At 38.4% G+C, this 19,361-nt stretch overlaps 1 protein-coding gene across 1 annotated transcript in view; it reads right to left on the minus strand.

Moving 5' to 3' along the window:
* Positions 1 to 16,554, minus strand: part of ACTR3 (actin related protein 3) — a 65,545-nt gene extending 48,991 nt beyond the window's left edge. The window contains exon 1 of the mRNA XM_042994284.1: positions 16,334 to 16,554. Within this exon, the coding sequence (XP_042850218.1) occupies positions 16,334 to 16,377 (44 nt within the window). The 5' untranslated portion in view covers positions 16,378 to 16,554. The remainder of the gene's footprint in view (positions 1 to 16,333) is intronic.
* Positions 16,555 to 19,361: the final 2,807 nt, after the last annotated feature.

Consider the following 19,361-nt stretch of genomic DNA (forward strand, 5'->3'; position numbering starts at 1 on the left):
TTCACTTGCATAATCCTCAAACCCTACAAAACACATTTTTTTTTATCTAAAATAGAATTACTCTTATAAAGCTTTAATAAACATAGTTAGGAACAGAACACACAAATCCGAGCACTTACAGAACATAAATGCTTATCCTTCTTTCCTTCTTTGTTTTATTTCACCCAAATCCTTTGTTTCCTTATAGACCCTTTCCAAATCTTCCATTTTTATCATTCCTTTTGGACACATTTGATTTTCATAGTATGATTCCTAAGCAAAATTAGTAGAGTCCTAATGCCTTTCAATTTGCTATTCTTTAATACGTGGTGTAAAGTATGTATGTTCATGTATGTGTACTTTTAATACTGTTTAAGTGCATTTTGTTACCTTGAAATATCTTAAAAAAACCTTTCAAACCTAGTCCTTTTTTAATCTGAATTCTAAGCAGGAAAATTACATTTTGTGAATGTCCTTTCTTTTTTGATGTCAATTGTAAGTAGAAATCTACATTTAAATGCAGAGTAGAAATAAAATTACACATCAAGAAAAATTCTATTACAAAATGCATATGTTTTTTTATTCTGGAAGTCTACAAAAGAAACAGAAAATTGTGAGGCACCAGGGTGCCTCAGTCAGTTAAGCTTCCGACTTCAGCTCAGGTCATGATCTCACAGTTCCGGACTTCCAACCCCACATCAGGCTCTGTGCTGAGAGCTCAGAGCCTGAAGCCTGCTTCAGATTCTGTGTCTGTCTCAAAAGTAAAAAAGAAAGACGAAAGACAGGAAGGAAGGAAGGAAGGAAGGAAGGAAGGAAGGAAGGAAGGAAGGAAGGAAGGAAGGAGAGAGGGGGGGAGAGAGAGAGAGAGAGAGAGAGAGAGAAAGAAAGAAAGAAAGGAAGGAAGGAAGGAAGGAAGGAAGGAAGGAAGGAACAGAGGGAGGGAGGGAGGAAGGGAGGGAGGGAGGGGGGAAAAACTGTCATTGTCTCCAGATAGCAGAATGGAGAAAAAGGAGAATTCTGTTTTCTAAATTTACAATGTTATGTCTTAAATGATCTAACCATATACATTTAACACATAACAGTGTCACATTACTTTTTTAATTAAAAGAATTTTGGAAATGATAACATTAGCCCATGAAAAAATTTTAATAAATAGTAACACTAGAAAAGTACTAATGTAAGTTTCCCTACCATGCCTATCCCCTAGCCACCTAGTTGCCATCCCAAGAGTAATTATTTACATATCCTGGAAAAAATTCATGCATAGACATGTACATATATTACTTTAATTTATGTCATTGGGTTATACAGGAAGTCAAATTATGAATCCGCTTTACTTCTTTATACTTTCCTATATTTAAAATGTGTCATTTTCTAAATGGTTTTTAAAAAGAGAACATAATGAAAAAGGCAAAGCTATCTTACCTAATGTTTATGAAACTTGTAAGCACAATACAGTATTTTGGAAAACTAAACCAAAATTTTCCTTTATGGCCCGAGAAAGCAGGCTAGATTTACAGAAACTCTCCCTGAGCTACACAGCAATGAAAACAAATTTCTGATGCTGATTTTGGCCAGCCAGGAGGAGTATGGAATTGGAAACGGCTTACAGAAGGGACGATAGTAGAGAATTCAAAACCATCTTTGAAGACTTGGTGACTAGAAAAATAGTGAAAATATAATAAAGTTAGAAGAAAGGGATTTCCTGCACTGGGAGAAATGAATGGCAAAAAGCGAATGAGTTTTATGTAAGAAATGGTTGGTCTATCATGGTCCTAACTGCCTCTGGGGCAGGGAAAAATGGATTCAGGAGTAGTCATCAATAATGTGCTCTCTTAAAAAGAAATGAAACAAACATGATAAAATGTTAGCAGGCAATAATTGTGATAAATAAGAGTATCTGTTATGTTATTCATTATACTTTTCTAAAAGAAAAAATTCACTTAAAGAAAGAATATTTTTAAATAATAAAACCAGTTATGCTTGTAATGTAAAACATTAGCATCCCTTATGTTGGATAGTATTTTTAATTCTGGGGACGCCTGGGTGGCTCAGTCAGTTAAGCGCCCAACATCAGCTCAGGTCATGATCTCACAGTTCAAGCCCTGCATCCAGTTCTCTGCTGTCAGCACAGAGCTGGCTTCAGTCCCTCTGTCCCTCCCTCTCTCTGCCCCTCCCCTACTTGAGCACATGTGCGCTCGAGCTCTCTCTCAAAAAAAAAAAAAAAAAAAATTATTCTTATTCTGCAAATTCAAATTTTACTTATTAAAGGCATATAGTTGACAATGAGTACTTTTACTTTACACATGATTCCTATTTCTTTTTGCTCTGAAAATCATCTCACAGCAAAAAGTTACTTGAAGATTCCAATACTTTACTGATACTAAACCACTAATGGGAGCAGAAACTTAAGAAAATAAATAAATAAAGTTCAAAAATGAACTGGAATAAAAAGCTACAACAAAAAAATCATTCCAGAAAAGAACAAATATGTATTGACGTTATTACCCTAAATACAGTATATGTACCTACAGCCTAGTAGGTAGGAAGTAGATAGAATTTTAACTTTCCATGTTTGAACAATCTTAAACCACATAACAAAATGAATATAAGACTCCCACACTTTAGGATGTACAGAACCTTCATGATCTAGTGCAACCCACAATTTCCAAAATTTCTTTGTACTGACAACTACTAATTTAAAGCTGAAAGAATTCTACCTCAATATGAGCAGCTTACATCTTTACCATATCATAAAAACAAAGTATATATTAAGCATAATTATCAAATTGTAAGTGAAAATGGAGGTCTACAAATGAATTCCAATGCTTAACTTCTATAATTTCTCAATTCTCAGCTTAGCTATAGTTTTCTTTGTGCTTCTAGTGTTAGGAACTTTTACAACAAGAATGTAGTCGTGGGGAGCCTGGGTGGCTCAGTTAGTTAAACGTCTAACTCTTGCTTTCAGCTCAGGTCATGATCTCATGGTTCATGAGTTCTAGTCCTACACTGGGCTCTGTGCTGACAGGGATTGTCTCTCTCTCTCTTCTCCCTCTTCCTTCTCTCCCCACCCCTCAGGTATGTGCTCTTGTTCTCTCTCAAAATGAATAGCATAGCACAGCACAGCATGCAGTGGCTAATTTACTGGATTTGTAAATCGTATCTCAATAGAGCTGTTTAAAATAGAATAAAATACTAGAGTCAGTCTAATACTGCATTAAGTTTAACTTTTACCAATCTTCTGCTTAATGAACTACACAATCTATTGCCAAGCAAACCAATTCCAACCCATTGTTTCCCATTTAAAATCCTTCTGAAATATGGCAGGATATATAAATGAATAAAATTAGCTACTTTCTGTCACACAGCTCCAAATAGGGTGAATTCCAGGTAGGGCAATCTCCTAATTGACCCCTCCCTCAAATATTTTGAAACTCCTGACTTCCCTTCATCAATAAAATATTACTGAGCACTATTAAATACTACGCACAAGGCAGTAACTTAGAGAGTGAACAAAAAAGACATCCTACCATCATAAAGCTTCCAATTTAGCTTACATTAACAAGGTTTTCTTTCCTTTCCATCTACCATATCCTACTTATGCTTTTCCAAGAATATGAGCAAGTTCAGCTCCTTCATAAACCATCCTCCAAATACGACAGCCCTTAGTAATGTCCCCAATTAAATACTAATATGCCATCTTTAATTATTTCACATACATTAGTTTCATCTCTGAAACTAAATTGTAAGTTTTTTAAAGAATAAAATCATGCTATAGCTTTCTGGACATACCACAGTATTCAACACAGAACTGAGAAGTCCAACAGTGAAATAAGTAGTTGATTACTTTTTATAATAATTTTAACTATAGCCAAAGTTGTTACTGTATGTCAATTATTTTGCTATGTTCTTTATATTATCCCTAACAGTTATCAAAAGCATGCAAAATGGATCTGTTTAAATATTGGGAAACTGCAGCTCACCAAAAAAATCACTTCAAAGAAATACAAAAGCTAGATACGAAATCAAGTATCTATCAGCCTCCAAAGTCAATGTCTTTTGTACTGTCTCCTTTTAAACATGAGTGGTTACTTCCAAAGTAAAACCAGAGAAAGAAATAACAGTATAGTATAGTATGCTAGCTATGAGATCTTTGGCAAGCAATTTACACTCTGTCAGTTTCATCTGTAAAAGAGAATAACTACCTACCTCATAGGATTACGTATCAAATGAATTAATATTTGTAAAGCAATTAGAACAGTGCCTGGCACACAGTATGCACTATATAACTGTTGGCTGTTATTTTTATTGTGATAAATCACCATAATGAAGTCATCAAATGTGCCTACTTTCATACATTATGGCTTCATACTATCTACAACATAAATATCAAAGTAGTGCAGAATTCAAGGACATTCAAACCTCCATAATCCAGCTCAACATGGATCTTTTTAATTCAACTCAAGAAGCACTTACTGAGCACCTATCATACATCAGACACTTTCAGTACTTTCTTGTACCATCTCTCTGTACCATATTAAACATCACTACTGCCTCGTACCATATCAAACCTAACATACCCAAATTCAACCTATACTTTTCTCACCTCACTTTGTTTTCTTCCACTGTTGTCTCACCTGGTACACTAGTGTTATTTCTGCCTATTAACGCTTTATTCATCCTTAAAGGCCTACTTTAGTTATCATTTCTACCAGGAAGCCTTTTTTTCATCGTCCCTGGAAAAAGTACATTTTCCTTCACCTATGATTCCAAAAAGTTTCATTCATACCTGCCAGAATATTTATCATATTGTTATAATTATATACACGTAAGCTTCCTAAAGGCAGGCACCATTTCGTAATCATCTTTATATTCCTCACAACAAAAGTATTGCAAAAGTACACATTTGCAGACACTTACTAGAGCTACTGAAAAACAACTTTCCCAACCATAAACAAAACAGACGCAAAAGCTACTTCCTATTTCCTACTTTTGTTTATAAAGATAATAATCCCACTATCTTCTGAAAAAGAAAAAAAAAGAGTACAGCTCAAATTCTCTCAATTATAATTCTGGTTTACTATTTAAAAAATTAGGGGTGCCTGGGTGGCTCAGTCAGTTAAGCGGCCGACTTTGGCTCAGGTCCGTGAGTTCGAGCCCCGCGTCGGGCTCTGTGCTGACAGCTCAGAGTCTGGAGCCTGTTTCAGATTCTGTGTCTCCCTCTCTCTGACCCTCCCCCATTCATGCTCTGTCTTTCTCTGTCTCAAAAATAAATAAATGTTAAAAAAAAATTTTTTTTTAATTATAAAGCTTAAAGAAATAACCTGTCATATTACTGCATTTATCAAGCGGGTCCTACTTTCCAAAATATTTCATACTCCCAGAATAACTAGACTGTTATACCTCTGTTCTAATGAAAAATCCCATATTATTCACACCATCATTAATTATTGCTTTCAAAAAAAAAAAAACCAAAAGCAAAAAACAAAAAAACCTGCTCCTTCATACATTTAAATTGAACACTGCTTGAAACTCACAAGAGTTTTTGCACTTTTGGAAAAAAAATGTGTTAATTCAAACTGCTGGGTAGTAAAGGATCAAGCAGTTATCAAAATGAAATAGGAATTTAAGGCAACATAAAGAAAACCGGGCAACATTACTTCCCCATCCTCATCTTTCTCTGGACAGCAGTCACTTCTGCCAGCATCAAATCCCCACTCCTATTCTGACAAACCCACCAAGGATTAAATCTTTTTGCAAGATGAAAAGCTGGCATCCCTTTACAGGATGAGGGACCCATTCCACTCCTGTCAGCTACTACACATCATATGATCTATGCCTAATCAATCTGAGCTTAGGTAAGAACACTGAACATCTCAGAGATGTTTTAGAATTCATATTGCCAGTATCTATCTAGTTGCAGCATCTTGCAGACTTCATGCAGCATGACTTTGACAGCAGACTCTCACTACCTGGCCTCTCCCTTCCTCTGCTTTTCTGAGCCCAGTTCTCCAGCCTTCCCATCAATTTTGTGCTGTATACCATACCCTTTCCATAACTCATTCCTTTTTCGCCTTATATAAGCTAGTTATTCTGTTGTTTGCATCCAAGATCTCCACAAGTTACATTTCTCTCATTTCTACTTCTCATGGAGTCTTATCAATTTGAATCCTATTTCACTGGGTTTTTTTAAACCAAAGTTTTGTTTTGCTTTTTACAAAAAATGTTTATTTTGATAGAGTGAGCATGTGCACGCACGTGAGAGAGAGAGAGAGCAGGGGAAGGGCAGAGAGAGAAGGAGAGAGAGAATCGCAAGCAGGTTCTGTGCTGCCAGCATGGAGCCCGATGCAGGGCTCAATCCCATGAACCCTGAGAGTCTGAGCCAAAATCAAGAGTCCGATGTCTAACCAATTGAACCACCCAGGCACCCCTTGTTGTGCTTTCTAAATAATTTTCCTGACAGGAAGGCAACTTGAAACAAGGCAGGCCCCTATGAAATGCATTTTAGAAGCAATAAAATTCTCAACTAGTGTATTATACAAAAAACAAATTAACCAAGGGGAAAAAAAGCTCAAAAAGGTCTCTTTCCTTCACTGTTACCTCTACCTTTTTTGATTAGTATGAAACAAAATTTTTAAATAAATATTTTCAAACAGGAAACACAAGTTTCTCCCAAAACTGTGTACTTTCCAGATAAAATGCACCAAAATTCATCCTATACCTGAGATAACAATCTCTTTAAATTCTACTTTAGACAGGGCACCTGGGTGGCTCAGTTAGGTGTCTGACTTCCGATCAGGTCGTGATCTCATGGGTTCGTGAGTTGGGAGCCCTGCTTTGGGCTCTCTGCTGTCGGCACAGAGCCCACTTCAAAGCCTCGTCACCCTCTCTCTATCCCTCCCCTGCACACGCACACACACTCTCTCTCTCTGAAAAATAAACATTTTAAAATAAATAAATTACATTTTATGGAAAAAAACTGCTTTCTGGTAACCCATGTTTCTCTTAATCTATATATTCACTATATTCCAATTCAAATAGCAAACATTAAGTCCTGTGAGTCTAATAAAAAAAAATTCTTATTTACAACTCCATACTCTTCTTATTCTTAAGTTCAACTATTTCATTTTTGTGTTTTATGCAGTCATTAATGAGAGATGACTTTTGTAATGCACTAATTATTCATTTTCAAACTGCGGCTTCAGAAATATACCCTCATTCTGAAGTTATATGTAATTAAACATCATTTGCTTAATTGAGTTGTCCTGAATGAACAAGCAATTGTCAGTTTTACCATGTTTGATATAATTCCTGTCCTTGCAATATTCAAAGTTAATAAATAATTCAATGTCAATTAACTTGCTTATGTTTCAGGTTAATCAAATCAATGAATTGGTCACTAAGACTACCCTATATATCTCATATTTGTACTAAAAATTGGCAGTTCTAAAAAAATATTTTTTTAATGTATATTTAAATTTGAATACTCTTCAAAAACTCGGCTAACACTTTAACCGCTCTTACGGAATATATCCCAACTGAGGGCAATGAGCTCTGGTGTCAGATTGCCTGAGGGCTCAGAGTCTAGATCTATGTAACTGTAGCCACTCTTTTATTAGAGCAGGTTACTTCAGTTCTCTATACCTCAGTTTCCTCATCTTAAAATAGTAATTATATCATAGTACCTATACCTCATAGGATTTCTGAAAAGGTTATAAATAATTATCTCAAAAACCTAACTCTTAAAGGGCTCTGAAAGGCTGACTTGTACACATCCCACATTATGTCTTTAAATAACTGAAATCCAAAAATAAAAATATTTTTAAGATTTAAATGACCTAACCAATAAAAAAGCATATTTCCTTAAAAAAAGCATCACTTCAAAATAGTAATTTCTGAACTTGGTTTCAAATGTTATGATGGGAAACAAAATTAGTTTTTCATTTGTGCCATCCAGTATGTATTTGTATCAGCACAAAAACCCTAAAGATTTCATGCACTGCACCATGCCTCAACCAAAACCACTCTAACATATTTTGTATCACTTCAACTAGTAATAAGAAACTTTAACTAATATAACTCATAAATGTGAACTCCTAAGAAAACTTTAAAGAACTCAACAATGCTATCAATTGATGGTTAGAACACTCCCGAAAGGTATTTTTCAACTCTGGATCTCTGTTTCATTTTTAAATAAGAGTGGATTAAATTATTCTTAAAGTCTTTTTCAGCTCCATAATTCTATGTAAGTCATGAGGCACTTCCCTTAATTCACGTAAGTTTCACAAATACACATTAAATGCTATTTTTGTGGTCTCAAAGTAACTGAACTTAAAAATGCTTATAGCAGAAGAAAAATGCACCATATTTAATTTACTAAGTTCTAAGACTTTAAGCAAACAACTGAAGTTTATCATAGACCAATACTAAAAATTTAGTATATATTTTTATACAGTTCCAAAATCAACCTTAAACTGTAAGACATTTTGCACCCTAATTCCCCATTTTAAGACTTCCAATCCCTTTCTTGTAACCCTTCATGCACACTAAATACTGTAACTGAAAATGTCTTCAACACCCTTCCCATGAGAATTGCATTTTCACAATGGGCAAGAAAACTCAAGAGAATATTTAAAGATTAATGTTCAACATCAGAACAGACAAAGAAAAAACACTCTTGTGAGGTATGTGTTAGGTGTAGAGAGAAGTTAGAAAGACAAATATATCAGACCACACAAATTGAAGGCTGTTCCTTTCCTGGTTATAAGGAGTATGTAAGAATGACTTGAGTTTAAAAGTCAACAGTTTCGGGGCACCTGGGTGACTCAGTGCGTTAAGCGTTAAGCGTCTGACTTGGGCTCAGGTCCTGATCTCCAGGTGGTTACTGAGTTCAAGCCCCACCCTGGGCTGTGGGCTGAAAGCTGGAAGCCTGGAGCCTGCTTTGTATTCTGTGTCTCCCTCTCTCTCAGAGATAAACATTTAAAAAAATTAAATAAAAAAGTCAACAGTTTGGAAAGCTTTTTTAAAAAATCCTGGAAGAAAATTAGTAAAATTACACAAAATGGTTCTTTAGAAAAATTAAGGTATTTGTCTTTTTGTTCCGGTACAATCAATTATGGAGGTATCTCATTTATATATTGTATGGCATAAAGGTTCACATAAAGATATAAAACCACTAGTAAACAAAGTAATATTTGTCACTATCCTATTTTGAAGAATCAAATTTAAAACATTAATCCAATAACATCACCTTATCTTGCACTGTCACTTAATAATATATGAATTTATAAGAAACTATAAACCATGTTAATGGAGCGTTATTATTACTTAACTGTCTTGCTCTTACCTCTCTAAGCTACTGGCTATTACAGATCAGTAATGTCATTAAAGAGCCTACAAGTTCCAATAGAATTACAGAGGAGCATTCAAATGCTTTTCTTATAGGGGAATTTTGTTTCAGAAAGCATTACTTGAAGCTACCTTTTAACCATTCCACACTTCTGCCCCTATTCCAATCATTTACCTGTTTTCACTCTTTAGAGAGGGAGCACACTGGACAAGGAAGACCACTGTGGAGGGAAATTGAGCTGTATGGTGAGCTAAACTCTCCTAAGGATTCCTCCTCTTAAAAAGTGAGAGGAAACAGATGACTGGTTGTCAGCATGGCTGACTTCACTTTAAGCCACAACTGCTCACTCATTCTTACTGTGAAGCTCAAGAAGCCAGATTACATATCCAAGATTTCTAAAAGAAGGAACATTAATATTCAATCTTTGTTTCTCTTTATCATTTCATTAGCTTCAATTTATAAATTGTAATGATGACTGCCACATCTCCACCTTCATTGCTAAAGTCCCTATATTTTTAACTTCTCAAATATTTCCAATTATGATCATCATCCAAATTCAATAACAAATTCAAATAATGAACTTACTCAGCTGCTAAAAACCAACTCCCTTACTGTCCCACTCAAACTCAAAATCTTTAAATCGTCATTGATGACTATTCACAATCCACTGCAAGCAAATGCCAAGCCCTAGCTATACCTTCATCTCTCAAATCAGCAAAAACATTCTGACTGTGCAAAGAAGTGTGTTAAGCCAAGCACTGCAGGAGAAAAAAATAAATAAGCATAAGACACTGTGTTCCTTTCCTTAAAAACTTCAATTCAATAAAAACAGTAGCTGATAATTGTAATAATTACAACGTATCAAGTTATTACTATACATCAAGCACTGCGCCTAGTCATTTTCATGCATTATCTCAAAAAGCAACACAAAAAAACCCACCCATACGGTAGATACTATGATCTCCAAATTACACATGGGGAAAATATGATGTGAAGAGTTTGAAGTACACAAAGTCATACAGCTAGAAAAACTCTGAACTCAAAAGCAGCTATGACTACAAAGTCCTTGCTAACCATAAACAATACAAAGAATAATTGCTTCAAAGTACAAACAAAAAAGAAGCGGCCCTGTTCCTACTGCCAATACCCTATTTCAGAACTTGTGCAAAGCTGGTGCTGGGAGGGTTGCTTAAAAATCATCCAGACAGACCAATTAAATGAATATTCCTGGGCCCAACCCTTGAGATTCTGAGTCACTGGGTATGGGGTGTCTCCCAAGTAGTTTTTTTTTTTTTTTTAAACCATACCCCTAATTCTTGTTCAGCCTTTCATTAGCTCATTCATTGAACAAAGATGTGAGTTCATATTCTATGTGTCAAGTCCCATAACTTCATCCCAAATACCTCCTCTACATCTGATCCAACCACATTCCATTCTGCAAGTATTCTAAAAGCCCTATTTACAACATTTAACTCTTCTCCTAAAGGATTTTGATTCCCTACCAAATAAATATTTTGAATCAAAGCTTTCCTGACATAAAATGAACATGAGGTAAAGTAAGCGCTCCATAAATGTTAGTTCTTTTTCACCTTATGAAAATAGATTTGCATTATGTTATTACACGGTCCTCAATTTGTAAGGGAAAGGAGAGGCACAACATAGGCTAACAGGGCTAAACACAAGAAGCAGCTACTCTCTCCTTTCTGCTGCATATGCTTTTCCTTCCCCTGTGTATATCCAAACCCTTCAAAGGAGAGTGTGCATCCTACCTTCACTAATACTGCTTGGATTCTTCTTGACCACAATAATCTCTTTCCTTACAACCTAATGAACAGCTATTACTGTCAGAAAAGTAAAGACTGTAACATTTGATTAAGTGGTCTTTTACCATCCTAATTTTTTAAAATAATTTTCAGCTCTTATCTCATTAAGATTCTTGAGAGCAGATTGTATTATACATTTTCATTATAATTCCAAGAGTGTCCAACCTTCTGTCAAGTATATAGTTAGCTTTGATTTGGCAATACCACTTTTTCTACCTGTAAGAGTGATCCTTAAGTTACTAACGTAACTTTCTGCCTTTATAACATCAAAAATGAATTGTCAAAAATATACAAAAACGATTGAAAACTACCAAAGATTCATCCTCAATTTAAGAAGCATATCATATGGTATAGGGACTCTCCCACACTTATTTGCTATAATAACTGGCTTAAATAGTTTAATTTCACTAAACCCTAAATTTTTCTGTCTATAAAATAGAGATAATTCTCAGAGTGACGTGAAAAGTAAATGAGGTAAAGCATTTAGCACTAGGCCTGATATGTAATTCTTCATAAATATTAGCTGTTAGTATTTTTTGATAAAATCTAGACAGTAAATTTTTTTTCCAGAAGTTAAATTTAAGCAAAGTGACAAGAAAATAAGCTAGGAATTCATGTATCTAATATATATATATATATATATATATATATATATATATCCATCAAATCAGAAAAATCTGCACAAGAATGGTTTCTCTAATTCATTAAATCAAATGTATAAGTCTAGGATTTATAATCATATTTTAAAGAAGAATAGAATTAACCTTACTAACAAAAATAAAGCAATGTGCATAGTTCTGATAAGGGGCTCAGGAGTCCCCACAGTGTAACAGAAAGAACACAGGGCTTCAGTACAGAAAGGCTTAAGTCAAAATAGCAACTCTTACCACCTGCTCACTACATGCCATTAAAAAAGTAATTTAAATTTGTCTAATCCTGTTTTCTCCCTTGTAAAATGAGGTTAAAAACAGCTGTCACAAAACTAAATAAAGTAAATAAAAATCCTGGCCAGAAGATCCTCCACTAGTGGAGTTTTCCATTCTGTGCTTAAAAATAAATTTCTGAACAGTGTTTTACAATTAGGCTGGAAGGTTCATCACATACAATGAATATACAACCCAAAGCCCATACTTCACCACACAAAATTTGCATGCAGGAAAAGAGATTGGTGGGAAGGGAGAGGAGAAAGATTGTAGGAAGTCTAAGTAAGAATCCAACTTCTCAACAGGTGCCTGTTATACTTCAAAGAGCACGCAAAACATGACCCATGAAGGAATAAGAATTTCAATGTTTTTTGGTAACAAGATACTGTGAATGCTTCTGCCCTTGGAGATGGCTGGAGAAAAAATTATTAAATACTATGTACAGAATTCACATATGAAACTTGAACTTCCCACTTATGTTTTTCCCCACCCACTCAGCTCTTCCCCATTGGCTCTCAAAGAAAATCACCCTATCTGTACTAATTGCAAGAATGTAGCCACAGTATGAATTATATAAGCTGCTTATCCACGGACTCCAACAATATATTTATGCTTATATTAAAATTTCTAGGAAGCTTAAGTCAATTATGGAAATTCCTGAATTCATTCTAAATCTGAATATATCTAGATACCAATATATAACTCTACAACAAGGCTATATTAATCCCTGCTGTCATAATGAAGATAATTTACCAACACAGTATTTATCAGGGAAAAATGAAAGAACGGGGGAAAAGAAAATTTCACAATGCAAAGTTCTATAATCAAGCTGTAGCATAGAAAATTACATAAGGAGTTCCTTCACTTGGCTTGAGTGTTGAAGAAAAGAATAAATGAAATGAATGAAAACATGCAAAATATAATTTAGGATCCTCTTAACTTTGCAAGTGTTACATTGTTACAAAAATGCTTTTTAAAAAAAATGTTTCCCTTGGGGCACCTAGGTTGCTCAGCCAGTTGAGAGTATGGCTTCAGCTCAGGTCATGAACTCACAGGTGCTGAGTTTGAGTCCTGCATATGCTCTCTGCTGTCTGTGCTGAGCCTGCGTCAGATCCTCTGTCCCCCTTTCTCTGTGCACCTCCCCTGTTCAGGCTCTATCAAAAGTAAGCATTAAAAAAAAATGTTTCCCTCATCACACATAGCAGGTTTGAGTTTTGTAATTGTAATATTAAACAACCAGCTCAATTGATGAGAATCTCTACCCAAATTTTATTCTACAGTACTATCCCAGTGCAGACAAAAAAAAGCATAGATATTAATATGAAAGTATTATTTCTAAATTCTTTTCAAAAGGAGTTATTTTCTTTTATGATCTGAGCTAAGTGATTCTTTTTTTTTTTTTTTAATTTTTTTTTTTAACGTTTTTTTATTTTTGCGACAGAGAGAGACAGAGCATGAACGGGGGAGGGGCAGGGAGAGAGGGAGACACAGAATCGGAAACAGGCTCCAGGCTCTGAGCCATCTGCCCAGAGCCTGACGCGGGGCTCGAACTCACGGACCGCGAGATCGTGACCTGAGCCGAAGTCGGACGCTTAACCGACTGAGCCACCCAGGCGCCCCATGTGATTCTTTATCTTATGTTGACATAAAGGATCTTTGCTAGAGGATCTCTAATTTTAAGTCTGGGGTATTAAGGTTCATGTTTCCTAACTCATAGCTTTTCTTATCTGAGAACATCAAGTTTCATAGGTGGTCACTTTTTCAGTCATCTTTTTCCTAACTTACATAATGAAATGGAATGAGCAACCAGATTCAGGTTATAACTTTTCACTTACGTTAAGTAGGTAATTGTAATTATAGACCAAACAGATGAATGTATTCTCTAAAGCACAAAGGAATACACAAATTATAGGTGCACAATCTGCATCTGGGGACCACGGTATTCTGAAACATAAAACTCCCTATTAAGGCCTTACTAAGATATGCTTATCGCAGGCCCCATCTCAATGAGCTATCCTCTCTGTGCTAATAAACCTGAAGGTGTGACTCTTCCGGAGTTGCATTAATAGGCAACACAAAAGACCAAAAAACCTTTTGAAGACCAAAATAAATGAAGTTCTGACAGATGGTAAGAAAGGTGAGAGGGAATGGGGAATCTTAGTTCCATTCAAATCATGAGTGTCCAGTTAACTACCTCACCTTGTGAGGTAAAACTAACGTAATAAAGTGTAATGTAATAATAACTGAAATTTTAAAATAAAAATAATCCCTATGATAGATCGAACCCCTCCTGCACCACCTTCTGGTCACTCAGTATGTGTTTTAAATTCAGGGTTGCCCTATCAGAAGGAGGTCATTTAAGGACAGTCAACCTCAATGAAATACCTAATACACTAACTCAAAAATAACCAGAACTGTATTTCAAAAGGGGAAAAACAGAGTGAGAAAAAGTAACATCCTACTTAAGATGTTAACCATGTTAGTTATTAGGGTTACAATTATCTACACTAATTTTGTTAACAGCCCCATAATTTCTAAAGCATAAAATATTAATTATGTAGCAGTATTTTTCACTTTAACAAAACACACTTGAAAATTCCTTCTCACTCAGGCCAAATCTAATTTTAGAACTGACCCTAAGCACGAAACTAGTGGCCAATTAGACTGAGAAAAAAAAAATAATAAAATACTGAGTTGAGAAAATTAGACTGGATAAAAAATAATAACTTTAATAAGCTGTCCGTCAGAAAAATGCATTTAGAAGTTCCAAGGCTAAAGAGGGTGGTGTTTCCCAAAGGAAAATATTAATGAATCGGTTGCTTCCACATGCACGGCTGGGATTTTAGAACTGTCAGACTAACAAAGTTATGAGCATGAAGATTAGAGCTGTTTTACGGAGAGCAAATGGAGTGAGGAACATACACAATCCTTCAAGCAACAAAAGTTTACTGATTAATTAAAGGAGGGAGGCTGACACCCTACCTCTCATAGCCCGCCTCCTCCCACTGGATTATTTGGGGAATTAGAAATGTAACAATGTATCAGAAGAGGACACACACACACACACACACACACACACTCCCTGCACTGTAACTTAAAGCAGTCATTCCACATTAAAATATAGACAATATTTTCTATGAAAATACAAGTGCACCAAAAACTCTTAAGATGCCTATTTATTTACTTTAACGCCATTCTACATATTAAACTACCTTACAGATCTGGTGACTCTTTGAAAAGCAAGCACATCCCTTTATAACTCAATACCACCTTCCTTCCCGACTTGAGATACCTTCACAGAATGAATGCACAAAACTTCCATTATTTTCCTGGGTGCTTCCCCTCCTCCTCCCTCGTGAAACACGAATATATATCTTTTTGAGTTCACATAAATTGATAACTAGCACCAGTAACTCAGTCGATTTGAAATATGCTTAATCTTGAAAGTTCTAATAAGATGTGTTCAGGTTGGAAACGAAAAACTACCTTATAAGGATATAAAAGACAGAAAGCAGGAAGCGGCTTTGACAAAACTAAGGAAGTTGCAGCGCGCTTGCTCACTGGGGGACTTTTTTGAGGCAAGAGAAGTAACACATGACATCTTTCTCTCTCAAATTAAAATGTGACTTGGTTCACCGGTAAAAGCGCAGTGGGAGATGGAAAAGACCGCGAGTCGGAAAGGAAGAGGAGGTGGGTGGTCAAATGAAAGCCCCGACCTAGGTTCCCATTTTCAGAGTCCGATTCTTCCCTTTCCCCACCCACACCCTGGGCAGTGTTGTCACAGCAATCTTGCAAAACCTACAAGGAGTGCTTCTCTCTTCTAGCTCCTCTGCCAAGCTGTCCCCGCGCTCGATCCACTCGGTCCCAAACCCACAGGCAGGAAGAGACGCGGAGGAAAAGGAGAGCCGGGTGCGCCGGGTGGCGACCGCACCGCGGGCCCCGGAGGGACGACCGACCCCAAGTCTCCTTGGGCAACGCTGCCCACCGCGATGGGGGAAGGGCCGGGAGGGGTCCCGCGGAGCAAGCCGCTCCCAGGGGGTTTCTCGGCCCCGCACGCCCGCCCGGGTCCCAGAGGGTGAAGCGAGGCGACAAGGGAGGCCCTGGCTCCGGGCCCCACCCCTCGCAACACGGCGGGGCTAGGGCTGACACGGCCGGCGGCAGCACCTTGCCGCAACACACATCTCCCGACCCCCACGGTCCCCCGCCATTTACCCCCCTCCGCCTCAGTTTCCCCACCCCCCGCCCGTCAGCCCCCTTACCCCGTGCCACAGTCCACCACACAGGCCGGCAGCCGTCCCGCCATCTTCCTCCTCGCCTGCTGCTGCCGCTGCCGCCGTCTGCTCCGTGCTGATTGGGGCCAGGGATTGGCGGCGGGAGATCGGAGCTATCTGACCATCCACAGCCGGGCCGCCCTCTCCGTCCGGGGGGGAGCCGGGAAGCCGAAGCAGTAGCGAGAAAGCAGCAGGCTCGGTCAGCGGCTACCACTTCCGCAACCCAGGCGGGCAGGCAGTCCCCGCCCTGCCCCGCCGCGGCCTCCTCCCCCTCTCTCTCTCCCCTCCTCCTCCCTCCTGCCCCCACCCTACAACTTCTTCCCCCCACGCCGCCTTGCCCCGGGAAGCCAAGATGGCCGCCGGTGCCGCCGCCCCGGCCAGGCCAGGCCCAGGCCGCGAGCGCTCCCGCTTCCGGCTCCGAGCGGGAGGGGCGAAAGAGCATGCGCAAATGACGTGCTGCCGCCGGCCTCCGCTCGCGTCCGCCTGTTAATGAAGTCCACTTCGGGTTTTCCCGAGGGTAGGGGCGGGGAAGTCGGCCTCAGCTTCCAGATCTACTTCTGAAGCTGGAAGGGCTTTTTAGTTTCAATTACTTGTGTGGTAGGTTGAGGGAGGAATGGAACCGCATCCGGCAGCCGCGAGTATCTTCTCCAGTGCCCCGGGGAAAACCGGCCTAACAGAAAACGTTCTCAGCGGCACACAACATTCTTGTAACTTGGAGAGTCTGCTTTTCTGGGTAGAAAAGCGATTATCAGACCGAGGGTGAGCTGTCGGGAGGGATAGGTGAACAAAGGCTTCCACCGTGGCTCTTCTGCCTTTGTGCCGAGTTTTTAGTCATTTACACCTGTGCATTGTTACAACATTGTCTGGATTTGTAGGCTCCCCACCCCCAGGGGCAGGCCTGTACCCTCGAGGACAAATAGTCCGTTAATCAAGGCTTTTGGTTGATGGCAAAGATTCCCTCGTAGTAGTTTAAGATTGTACTATTTTACTAGCAGGATTATACCAAGGAGTAAGGACCAAAAAATTAATTAGGAAAAAAAAGGATAAAAACTGGAGAGCCCAGAACAATGGTTTTCAAACTTAAATGTGCATCAGAATTACCTGGAAGATTTGTTAAAACAGATTTCAGGGCCACACCCCCGGAGTTTTCTGCCTAGTCTGAAGAAGGGCCAGGTGATGGTCTGGGACCCCATCTGGGGGGAACCTAGAAGTTTAAGAGCTTTCCACCAGGCTTATCTTCTGATAAATCGTCAATTTGCTTATATGTTGGAAATAAAAAATATTTTCCCTAAGAAAGGTGTCTTAATCACTCCAGGCGATAACAATATGGTGTCAGACCAGCCTGAGGAATGTAAGGTGGGTTTTTCATTCATTTAACAGATAGGTATTGCTCACCTACTCAATTGTGGCAGGGACTGTGCTGCCCCTGAATAGTCATTGGGCACAAAAATAGATAAGGTCTCTAGTCATAGTTCACAGTGTAGTGGGAAAACATACATTTTGTTAAAAGCAATAGCAGAGAACAGGGTCCTGTGAGAAATGGGGATGAAGGGTGGAAGAATAGGAGGAAAGTGGAATATAGCTTTTCTGACAAAGTGACATTTCAAAGGTTAGGTAGGAGATAGTGGAAAGGGTGAGGAGAGCTTACCATAACGGAACAGCAAGAGTCAAGGACCTGAGGTGGAAAAGAGCTTGGATAGTTCCACAAATTCAAAGAAGACCCAAATGGTCAAAGTGAAGTGAGCCAGGGAAGATGGGAGATGAAGCCTGAGAAATAAGGAAGAATCAAACTGTAAGTATTTGTAGACTTCTCCACGAATCTTTAGCCTAAAAGCAACCTGGAAGACATCAAAGAGATTGAAGCAAGTAAATGTGGCTGCTTTGTAGGGAATGGACCCCACAAAGAGTGAAATGAGTGGGTGGTCTTATAATACATTGTGTGCTGTAAATCAGAGATAGAATTATGTGAGCAGTAACATCCAGTTGGGATCAGACATGTGCAGAGGAGACAAGGGGAATCATCATCACCAGCTAATGCCCAGCACACCCACAGCTACTCACAGAAAGTAGATAAATAATCCTCCTGGGCGGCTTACTTCAGCAATTGTCTTCCAAGAAATCAAACAGAAGTGGTTCTCTGTTCAGATCATAGTTGGGGTTTTTTCCCCTACATTTTAGAAGACACAAAACAGATTCTTTGCTGCCTTTTCCACCATCAGATATTTAAGGTCATTTGGAAGGATAGATGCTTGAAGATAAATTGTGACAGAAAAGGGACATGTGGGTTGGTTGGGGTAAACAGTTGTTTCCAGAATTACTGGTAGCAAGTCAGGAGTGAAAGGATCTTACCAGAAGGTCCTAAGAACAGAGGTTAGGCACTTGAACAGATCACTCAATGAGACCCACACTGGTGGATCCTCAGGATGGCCTCCCACACTGGCCTTGTGTGGGCTCTCACAAAAGTAGTTACATTAAGGGTCAGAAACTGGAATGTTTCCAGGGCACAACAGGTGACCTTATGACTGAAAAGGACCATGAGGAGGTTTGACAATAGGGAGAGTCCACATCCCCACCAAAGGCGGTAGAAAACTATTGCTATGCAGAAATGTAGACCCAGGATTGCCAGAGCCTCTAATTGTTCCAGAAAAGTTGGAAATCTGTATTTTTGTCTGTTGGTAACTAATTCTCTGCAGGCTGTATCTGACCTATGGGCTACCAGTTTTCAACTTTTGATTTGAGAAGCTGTTTAACAGTTTACTTGTATATTGGATTCAAATATACAGCTCATGTCAGTGCTGTGTACTGTATTTCATAGGTATGAGGAAACCTACAGATAGTCTCCTTCATGTAGTCAAGTCTGACCTTTGTCTGTAAAGGCTGTGACTGTTAGAAGCATTTGGAAGCTTCCAACACTTGTTGGAAGTATCATTTGTGCTTGTTCCTCATAATTTGTCTCCCCAAACATTTGCTTGTTTAAGACCCCTCCTGCTTCCTACTTGCTACATGCCAAAATTGG

This window comes from Panthera tigris, chromosome C1 (assembly GCF_018350195.1).
Source record: "Panthera tigris isolate Pti1 chromosome C1, P.tigris_Pti1_mat1.1, whole genome shotgun sequence".
NCBI classification, from domain to species: Eukaryota; Metazoa; Chordata; class Mammalia; order Carnivora; family Felidae; genus Panthera; species Panthera tigris.